The 10,187-nt window shown below is 38.6% G+C and overlaps 2 protein-coding genes across 3 annotated transcripts; one reads left to right on the top strand and one right to left on the bottom strand.

Moving 5' to 3' along the window:
* The first annotated feature begins 2,696 nt into the window (after nt 1-2,696).
* LOC137710208 (proteasome subunit alpha type-1-B) lies at nt 2,697-5,661 on the top strand. Its single transcript, XM_068449151.2, has 2 exons — nt 2,697-3,223; nt 4,905-5,661. The coding sequence occupies exons 1-2, from the start codon at nt 2,873-2,875 to the stop codon at nt 5,400-5,402; spliced, it is 849 nt and encodes a 282-aa protein (XP_068305252.1). The 5' UTR covers nt 2,697-2,872; the 3' UTR covers nt 5,403-5,661.
* A 745-nt stretch (nt 5,662-6,406) lies between these two features.
* LOC137710219 (uncharacterized) lies at nt 6,407-9,381 on the bottom strand. 2 transcript variants are annotated; one of them, XM_068449164.2, is made up of 8 exons: nt 8,892-9,381; nt 8,449-8,712; nt 8,264-8,341; nt 8,087-8,125; nt 7,831-7,938; nt 7,328-7,425; nt 7,058-7,178; nt 6,407-6,972 (listed from the first exon to the last, which is right to left on the bottom strand). In XM_068449164.2, exons 1-8 carry the CDS (start codon nt 9,045-9,047, stop codon nt 6,724-6,726), a joined length of 1,113 nt encoding a protein of 370 aa, XP_068305265.1. In that variant the 5' UTR covers nt 9,048-9,381; the 3' UTR covers nt 6,407-6,723. The 2 variants fall into 2 exon arrangements, with proteins under 2 accessions (XP_068305265.1, XP_068305260.1); XM_068449159.2 differs by having other exon boundaries at nt 7,046-7,178; nt 8,892-9,298.
* Nucleotides 9,382-10,187: the final 806 nt, after the last annotated feature.

Genomic DNA, 10,187 nt, shown 5'->3' with positions numbered 1-10,187 from the left:
AATTGGAGGTCACGGGTTCGAAACCCGTTGCTGGTGTGGAAGCCAAACTTGTGCTCAGAGAGAGGCTGAAATGCCTCTGTGAGTTTTCCTGGCCCTCGGAATGGGAGATAATCGTGGCTTGCCACCAGCCTTTTTAATTTTTCATTTTAAAAACTAATTTTAATACTGTAAGTCTAATCTATCTACGTACTTTTGATATCCAAAACAAACACTGTAACAGACAAGTGCGCAAATTGAAAAAGAACAGTGTGTAAAATAGGCAAATGAATAAAATGCAGGAGAAATTGAAAAGGAAATTGTAGCAGTTGTCCTTCAACTTTAATCCAATTGGCGTAATGATCCCTCAATTAAAAATTTGTGACCATTGGTCCCTTAACTGATAAAAAAGCACAACTATGATATTTTTCGTCAACTCCGTCAAAACTTCATCTAAATGAGTCACATCCCACATAATTGGAGTAGTGGTCCCTAAATTTTAACCAAATTGGAGTAATGATCCCTTAACTTTAACTTAATTATAGCAACGATCCCTCAATTTAAACCCATTTGGAGCAACAATCCCTCAATTTAAACTCAATTGGAGCAACGATCCCTCAATTTAAACCCAATTGGAGCAACAATCCCTCAATTTACACCCAATTGGAGCAACAACTCCTTAACTTTAACCCATTGGAGCTATGATCCCTCAGCTTTAACTCAATTGTAGCAATGATCATTCCACCATGACTCATTTTAACGGAAGTTCTAATAAAGTTGACGAAAATAACTATAGCTGCACGTTTTGATCAATTACTAGACCAATAATCATTGCTCCAATTAAGTTAAAGTTAAACAAACATTACCACAAGCTTCTCGAAATAGAAAGAGGATTACCTGAGGAGCAAAGGCACATCATTCATCTATATATGCCCATTGCTCACACATGCAGTTCCATGAACAAAAGTTACAAGTAACGTTTCTGCGGGGACGACAATTAACATTTCTGCCGATGCAAATCAGCCTTGAACTGAGTGACTGAGGGGACATGCCTTTTGGGGGGAATCTATGGAATATCTTAGAGAGGCTCAATGATGAACATGATATAAAGCATAAAGATCATATATAATGTGCTGATCACGAGGCTTATTAGTTTATAGAGAGAGATTCTCCCCCTTTTCCTCTTTCGCTTTTCTTTATAGCTTAGTGCCTGCCTACAAACACCGTTGTTGAACAGACTTTAATTTGTCGATGGAATTTCACAAATACCCTAACTGGGATAATAACTTGGCTATCATCGACTCTATATTTCGACCTTCGTTTATCATGCTTCATGTGAAAATATTGGGATATACATTCAATTAAATGTAAGTTATTCTCTTGCGATGGAGGAATTTGTATGCAACTTAATATGACAGAGTTAGAACGTGTGGTGAGGAAAGATACCTTGGCAGAATAAAATGAAAATACATATTCAAGAAACCTAACCACCCCACCTGTCTGTGTCATGTGTTCGCCCAAGAGTGTATAAGGATGACTCCCATGCATTCGAGTTCTACACTTGTCCATTTATTGGTGGATCCGAATAAGGGTGGTCTCTTGTGTATCTGTCTTGAACGGACGTGAGGGTGGCACACTCAGCCTTACCAAAAAATATCCCTTGTTGCATGAAAGTTTTTCACATGTTTTCCGAAAAAAATGAAATAAAATGTTAACATAATGTTTTAAGTGTCATTAGGCGGTAGTTGAGTGGCAAGAAGGAGCCTAGTGCCTAGAGGTCTAGGCCTAGACCCATCCTGTTATAATTAGATTTTCGTTTAGAGATTAGGGTTGGTTTTATATAAATGGGATGCTTGTTAATCAGTTGAGAACTATTCAATCAAGAAGTAGTCTATTCGGTTTGTGTAGTCTTCTTGACAATTATGTAGTTCTTTTGTTGTATAAAGTTTTATATTTTGTTAGTTTATTGTGTACTTTGATTTATATTTTGTTAGTTTATTGTGTACTTTGATTTTCAACTAAAAGAAGATAATAAAACGTTAAATAATTTTTTTAAAAAGGTATAAAAACAAAAGGTCGACAAAGAGGTAGATGGTGGGGGTTCATTTAGAGAGGAAAAAGGGATACAAAACAATAAGTTTGGGAGAGAAACGACGCCGTCTAAGTTTAAATAATATCAAGACAAATCAGCTTCTTCTTCGCTAGTATGTCGTTGGCTCTGCGACTAAATTTTTTTTCAATTAAGTTCTCCACATAAGCCCGCCCATTTCTGCCTACTCCAGTCTAGTCTCGGCTATTCCCACCTAGCCCCGTCTAATCCTTTTTTGATTATCGCCTATGACAAAATCGCGGTTACTAGCCACCGCCTAGAGCCTATGTGCTATTTTCCAAACATTGGTTACTATATATAATGGACTGGTAGCCCATGTGCAATTTCATGGACTAGACTTTTTCTTAGATTTATAGTCAACCCAACAATCCATAGACCAAAAATTGGGCTATAGACCCAATAAGCTATCTGGACTCAGACCTAAACATTTTAATTATCGATATAAAAAAAATCTAATGAAAATAATTTAAAAGCTTTAAATTTTAATCAAAATAACAAAAATATGTTGTGAGTGGATAGTACTAAAATAATTTTTTAAAAAATATTTTGTTAAAACTTTTTTAAAAAAATCTTTTTTATTTTTTATTATTTACCAAGTACGAGCAAGGAGAAAAGGAAAGCGCAAAAAAAACCCTCTCCCGGTTCGTCTTAGAGAGAGAGAGAGAGAGTCACAGTCTCACTTGCTTGAACAAAAAGAAAACCCCAACAAAAATCCTCACAGCTTCACCGAGAGAGAGGCACTGTGATTTCTTCTTAGAGAGAGAAACAAAAAACGACGCTGTAAAGATGTTCAGGAACCAATACGACACCGACGTGACGACATGGAGCCCCGCCGGGCGGCTCTTCCAGGTGGAGTACGCGATGGAGGCCGTCAAGCAAGGCTCCGCCGCCATTGGGCTCCGATCCAAAACCCACGTTGTCCTCGCCTGCGTTAACAAGGCCAACTCCGAGCTCTCTTCCCACCAGAAGAAGATCTTCAAGGTGGACGACCACATCGGCGTCGCCATTGCTGGGCTCACAGCCGACGGCCGTGTCCTCTCCCGGTACATGCGATCGGAGGCCATTAACTACAATTACACCTATGAGTCCCCGCTCCCCGTCGGGCGACTCGTCGTTCAGCTCGCCGATAAGGCTCAGGTGCGTCGCGTAGCAGTACCCCTATTTTTGAATCTGTGTGCTGCTCATTTATGCAAATTTTTATTTTTTTGTGAGTGGGTTTTGTGACTTGTGCTTATTGGATCGGGGAATTGGGGATTTAGGGTTTTGCTGGAGGTGGTAGTTGGAAATTCTTAATTTTCTGGAGGTTTCTGAGAAAATTGAGGGTTAAAGATGTAAAATTGGTGTTCGATTTCGGTGTCTTACTTGTTCTAGTAGAGTTGTATACTTCCTGCAACTCAATCAAGTGGTAGGATTGTTGTTATCTTACTGGAAACCAAAATTAGATCCCCTGAGAAAGAAATTGGGTTGTTAAGACTCAACAACTAGGGTTTTAACCAGAGTTAGCTGCTTAGGGTTCATTTGTGTCGAAGGTCTCAATGGGTATCAAACAACTCAAGGATCATATTTTATTATTTCGTTTGCTTTTTAAGTTTATCTGAGTAGCATATGGTTAATTTTTCGAGGGTGATAAGATAAGCTATTTGGGTTTGGATTGGGTTGGACTCTTGTCTAATCGGTAGTGTAGGAATTCTTGTGACCATGAAGATCTTTGACCTTTTATTACAAAGTGTGTTGTTTGGTTTGGGAACTTAATGCAAAATGTGACTTGTGAAGAATGAAACTATTCTTTGAATGTATGTCATGCTGAATCATGGTATTTCAGAATCATCTTGAAACAATTGACATGCACTTTGTTTGTTTTTGTCTCTAAATAACCAAGCTGACTAAACTAATGAGTGAGAACAGAAAAAGAAATTCAGGATTTGCAGTTGAGATCTCAGATATATGTGGTATACATTTTACATTATGCGCTTCAATAAAATGTTGGCATAATGTAGAAAGGACTTGTGTAGGAAAGTAAAGTATGAAAGTGATTGGATTGAACAGGGCCTCATATTTTCTTATTTGTTTCTGGAACCCATTCCTTGTGTAATTAGTAGTTGGCTTGTTGTTTTACGCAAATATCTACTGTTTGTAGGTAGTTGCATACACATTCAGAGTTTTATTCTTCTGTGTATCGTGAACGAATTTATGTATAATACAACTTATAACAAATGTATTTTATTTGCATTGCAGACTGAATTCTGAGATAAGAACTTTCTCCTCCTCCCCCCTCTCTTTGTGCATACACTCGCTTGTGCATATTCATTTATCTTTCAATCTCGTAGTTAATTTTTTTTCAACTTGATATACAGAGGTTTCTCTTTCCCTAAAAGATGAGAATATCTGCATATTCTTATTCATTCATTTCACAATTTTGTGGAAATACAAATACTAGTGTATGGATTCAGTAGAATGGTGATGTTTCTGATTGTGATTAAGGAGTTCATTCTTACCAATCATATCATGTGTAGTTCATCACAATATGATTTCAGTGACCGTAGAAGTGAGTTGGAGTGTTGGACTCTAGATTAAGGATGGGCTTTTGGTATTATTAGATGCTGAATCTGTCTGTCTCCTGAATTCTACCGTTTAGTAGAAGCTAAACTTTGCAAAACTGCCACAAAAAAGCAAACAAACTTATGATGCCTCTTCAGTATTTATATTTGGTCTCTCTTATCGGTTATCCTCCTCTGTGTATACAACTACCAGTGTCTATTTGAACATCCATTTGGAGAGACCTTTTTGTTATTTTAATTATATACCCTGTGGATGACAGGTCTGTACCCAACGCTCATGGAAGCGACCGTATGGAGTTGGACTATTAGTAGGTGGGTTGGATGAGTCTGGAGCTCATTTGTATTACAACTGCCCAAGTGGAAACTACTTCGAATACCAGGCTTTTGCAATAGGGTCTCGCTCACAAGCTGCAAAGACATACTTGGAACGCAGGTTTGAGAATTTCACAGGCTCTACAAGGGAGGATCTGATCAAGGATGCCCTCATTGCAACAAGGGAAACCTTGCAGGGAGAAAAACTGAGAAGTTCCATATGCACAATTGCTGTGGTTGGAGTTGGGGAGCCATTCCATATATTGGATCAGGACACCGTCCAGAAGTTGATCGATGCATTTGAGATCGTGCAGGATGAGGCTCCTGCTGCTGAACCCGATGCTGGTGCTGAGCCTGCTGCAGCTGCAGAAGAGGGTGAGGGCTCTGGCGCTGGCGCAGACCAGGCAGCAGTTCCCGAACCGGATGTAGCTCCCATGGATATCTGAGGATGATAGATACAAGCAGTTGTCTTTCCATCCCTTCAATGAGGTTTTCTTGCAGTACGTGGTTCTTAAGAGTATGGATGGTATTGGAGAAGATTACAATCTTCTGGTGAACATTTGCCGTTTCTTTTTCTTCTCTTATAAACATTTTGAAAGTGGCTTCTGGTTAGATCGACTTTACATTCAATGTTTACCGTTACGATACAGTTATTGAACCTAATTGCTGTCGGAAAACTCCATTTTTATTGAATCGTTTACTTTCTGTGTTGTGCGTTTGATATTTTAACGTTAGAAAATGGATAAAATCTTGCAAGCTCTGCAACTTAAGTGGAAAACGATGGACTTTATATATTTTGTGCATCCACAAGCTTTTCGAGCGAAGTTCTGTATTTTTAGAGGAAACTGTAGCAATGGTCTCTCAATTTTAATCAAATTGGAGCAATGATCTCTCAACTAAAAATTTATTATTATTGATCTCTTGACTCGTCAAAATGTGTCGTTATGGTCATTTTCATCGACTTTGTTAGAATTTTGTCAAAATAAGTTATGTTGGAAGGACCATTGCTACAATTGGGATCCCGCAACTCATCAAAACGTATAGCTAAGGTCTTTTTCGTCAAATTCGTCAGAATTTTGTCAAAATGAATTATATTGAAAGGATTATTGCTACCATTGGATTACAGTTGAGAGACTATTGCTCCAATTGATGGACTATTTCTCTAGTTAGATTAAAGTTGAGGGAACAATGGTAATGGATTTTTAGTTTAGGAACCATTGCTCCAATTGAGTTAAAAGTTAAGGGACCATTGTTATAATTTACTCTGTTTTTTATTACCACTTGCTTCACATCGTAGAGGGAGTTTTGTCGTTATGTGGTTGTTTAAACTGTTTAACGGTTAAAATTACCATCTCTACTTAAACAGTTGGTTCAATTTTAATGGAAAATGAGACTCATCGGAAACAACATTGACGTGCGGCGTAATAGAATGAGGACAACATTGATCGAATTGAAAGAATGGGAACGACACAACAACTTCCATAATAACAAGTAAAAACTTGCAAAAACATGTAGTAAATCAACACATAATTATTCAGGATTGCAGGTTTAAACCAAAAGCAAAAACAAGAGTTACAAGAAAAGCCTAAAAAAGTGTTCAGGTTCCTCTTCCTGATGTTCTTCCATCGTAATCGTATGCAGTCGTTAAGTCAGCTTCAAGTGCAACCATAGATACCCTTACCCTTCGCTTTCGAAAAGATATATAGTAGGCTAGTAGCCATGGACTTTGAAACAATCGCTGTTCTGATAACATAGTAGAACAAAAAATCATTTGGTGATATGAGGAAGAGTGAGGCCTTTAGTCTGCATCTGCTTATACATCCATTGCCAGTTCTCGGGGGTGACTTCACCCCCAAGAGATCGAATAACAGATCCGCCACTGCAAGATCCTACTTTGCAGCACTCCTCCAGAGATAATCCCTTCACCAGTCCATACAAAAACCCACTTGCAAACAAGTCTCCTGCTCCTGTGGCATCTACTGCATTGGATTTCCCTATGGCTGGAACTCGCACAATCTGACATATCAAAACAAAAAATTCAGAAGATACATCGATGATCAAGATCAAGTAACACAGGGTTGAATCTTACTAAGGTTCCGACCTCTTTTCCATGCTTTGCTATACATCCGTTGGAGCCTAACGTCACCACAGCCCAGCGGCAGTGTTTTGCCAGAAACTCAAGTGCAACCTCGGGATCAGCCTTCTGTTCACCCTCGGAACCTCTACAAGAGAATTTAACACCACATTACCAGTCTGGTAGAAAAAGAAAGAAAAATCTACCGAAATGGTAGAAAAGAAGAGTCAACATTATTTCATCAAAATTGGGGTTAACAGTTTTAACATGTTACAATTCCAACCAAATGAAAGTCACCTTAGCAACTCTGTTGCTTCATCCTCATTGGCGAAGCAGAGGTCTATGTCCCCTGACTCCAGCAGCTGTAGAAGAGGCGATCTAAAGTTGCGAACCATCTGAGTAATGTTAAAGACCATATAAGATAATATATAGAGACCTGAAACTCGATATTAAAAGCCGAAATAAGAAAACAAAGATAAGAAACAGAACTATGTATTTTCACTTTGCTTGCAAATCAAAACTCAAGATTCCACACCAAAGCACTTGCAGACTTATTAGTTTTCTTTAGTTACATGCAGAGAAATGCAGTGGGAGTTGGAAAGGGATTAGCCTTTCAGTTGAAAATTGTATAGGGGTTGCTACACTCTAATGAAATTTTTGTCACTCATTCTGGAGACGGCATTATCTTGTGTCGTAACGCCCCATAAATAAGTCATGGTTAGGATATCAACTTGCTTTGACAGCAAATTTGGACAAATCCCATCCTCCAAATGAAAGATTCTGAAGAAAAATACTTGTACCTCAAAACTGGCTAAGTCTAAGGACACAAAAAGACCCTCTTGTTTTGCAATTGATATAGCTGCTTGAATCACTTCCAAATTGATGATACCATACCTCAACAACAACCACTGAAAGAAAAGAGATATCAGCATTTACATCTACAAAACCCTTTCAACTATTTAAATCATACCGTCTGCGTCTATGTTTCACACATGGTACCGCCTAAAGCGCAGTATGACACTACACTTTGTTGGAGAAAGTATAGAAGACACTTACCTTAGAGCCCTTAAAGTCCGCTCTCGTCAAGTCATCGGCCTGGATAACATAATTCTATTCTTTGTAAGCTCATTCGAAGAAGTTGACAAAACACTGACAGCTCAAGCACACAACACACACACATGCACACAGACACGCAGATACGTATGCATTGGGCATCTAAACAGAGGCATGCACCTGAGACTCAAGTTTCACAGCACTAAAGAGACAAGGACGCATTGTCCGGTTCCCCAACGCATCCACCAAGCAAACACACTGCACCACACCAAATTACCAACAAAGCTTCAGCACTCAGCATCCACAAACTCAATCTGAAAACCCCCCAAAAAAAAAAAGAAAAGAGGAAATGAAGCTAAGTTTACCTGAGCTGTGGGTCCCTTCTTCATCCTTAATCTGGAGAGGTTCACAGCATGAGAGCTCACGTTACTGATAAATAACTGGCCTTGCTCGTCATCTCCACAGGCACCAATTATCCCACAGGAGACTCCGAAACCGGCACTCAGCCCTCTGATTGTATTGGCCACACTGCCGCCGGCTATGGTTTTCATTGGCAAGGAATCATCAGGATATGAAATTACATGGGTTTTCACCTCACTCAATATATGCTCAAGCTCTTCAATTGCAACCTACACCAGAAAATACGTCCCAAAAGCTAAAGTCTTCAACATTCTGATTGAATTGAGCAACAATAACAAACCCATCATTCCAAATTGCATAAATCAATCAAAAGCACCAAAATTTACGAACCCAAGTAGCAAAAAACAGGAAAAAGCAAGGAGAAGCTATGAAGTCAAAAGAGGTTTACAGGAATGGAGCCACCACGCTCGCCGGGGAGTTGATCAAGCAGGGACCAGTCGACGCGGGCAACATGGTCGACGAGGGCGGAAGCCTGTAGTCCCAGTACCAGAGGAGCCTCTCGCGCGGTGGAGTTGCCGGTGGCGGTTAAGGCTTCTGCACCCATTTTCCTGGCCCCTCTGGCTATTTGGGAATTGGGACTCTGCTATCTCTCACTGTCTGCACGCTTCGGCTTGTCTTGTGTCGTGTATTTATAGACACTGCAAAGAGAGCAGGAGGCGCAGTTGCAACTTGCAAGTTGCAGATCCAGTTTTAAGGGGACAACTAATGGCAAACTATACCTTTTTGGGGGTTAGGTGCCACAAGTCTAGCTCCTAACGGATTTCAAACCTGAGATTTCTAATTTTAAGAAAGCCTCATAGTTGTGTGTTGTATGTTTATTATGTTATGATATTTGCAAAAATTTGTCCAATGTTATTGACAAAATGACTTATAAGTGTTTTTGGTAATTAGAATGTACTTCATTAAATAAGTCTAGCTTTAACACCAACGGATTTCAAACCTGAGATCTCTAGTTTTAAGAAAGCCTCATGGTTGTGTGTTGTATGTTTATTATGTTATGATATTTACAAAAATTTGTCCAATGTTATTGACAAAAATGACTTATAAGTGTTTTTGGTAATTAGAATGTACTTCATTAAATAGTGACAAAAATATAAATAGCTAAAAAAAAGTTATCCAAAATTAAGTTTTAGGCTTCAAGTTGGGTGAAGCCATGAAATAAATAGTTAGTAGTTGGAGAAGAAAGAAAAAAACTCATCAGACTCTTGAACTCAGCAATTTAAAATGTCTCTTAAACAGAACTCTAGAGTGCATCATCCTCATCAAATAATTATGTTATGATTAACTTTGTCACAAACAACACCGGCACCAACAACGAAAGAAACAACTTTCTTTTATTTTATATATCCATCCATTGCCTTTGTTTGTTTGTTTTATTTTGTTTTGTTTTGTTTTGTTTTTTTGTTAAATTTTCAAACAAAAAATATGAAGAAACAAACAGCACTTTCGATGATTAAAGGGAAAATTAATTGGAGGAAAATAAACAGTAGGGCATGTAGAGGATAGATTTATAGGGTAGGGTTTGATTCTTTGAATGATTGGTGGGACTACTTTTTCTACGTTTTCCTGCTGAAATCACGGAGATTTCAGCTTTCTAAGATTCCGATTGGCCAATAATTGTTTTGGAAAAGATCCTATCCTGTTCATAAAATACTAAAATTTTTACGATGCTAGGTTTTATATT

This window comes from Pyrus communis, chromosome 15 (assembly GCF_041283825.1).
Source record: "Pyrus communis isolate YQ-2024b chromosome 15, ASM4128382v1, whole genome shotgun sequence".
NCBI classification, from domain to species: domain Eukaryota; kingdom Viridiplantae; phylum Streptophyta; class Magnoliopsida; order Rosales; family Rosaceae; genus Pyrus; species Pyrus communis.
The sequence above is the reverse complement of the archived record's forward strand: the minus strand, read 5'-3'. Positions and strand labels throughout refer to the sequence as shown.

What these genes read in the sequence shown, in the direction of transcription:
- LOC137710208 (XM_068449151.2), top strand. Translation starts at nt 2,873, where the DNA reads ATGTTCAGGAACCAATACGACACCGACGTGACGACATGGAGCCCCGCC. An exon ending in AGCTCGCCGATAAGGCTCAG is followed by an intron (nt 3,224 to 4,904) that starts GTGCGTCGCGTA and finishes TGTGGATGACAG; the next exon opens with GTCTGTACCCAACGCTCATG.
- LOC137710219 (XM_068449159.2), bottom strand. Translation starts at nt 9,047, where the DNA reads ATGGGTGCAGAAGCCTTAACCGCCACCGGCAACTCCACCGCGCGAGAG. An exon ending in AGCGTGGTGGCTCCATTCCT is followed by an intron (nt 8,713 to 8,891) that starts GTAAACCTCTTT and finishes TTTCTGGTGTAG; the next exon opens with GTTGCAATTGAAGAGCTTGA. An exon ending in AGAAGGGACCCACAGCTCAG is followed by an intron (nt 8,342 to 8,448) that starts GTAAACTTAGCT and finishes GGTGTGGTGCAG; the next exon opens with TGTGTTTGCTTGGTGGATGC.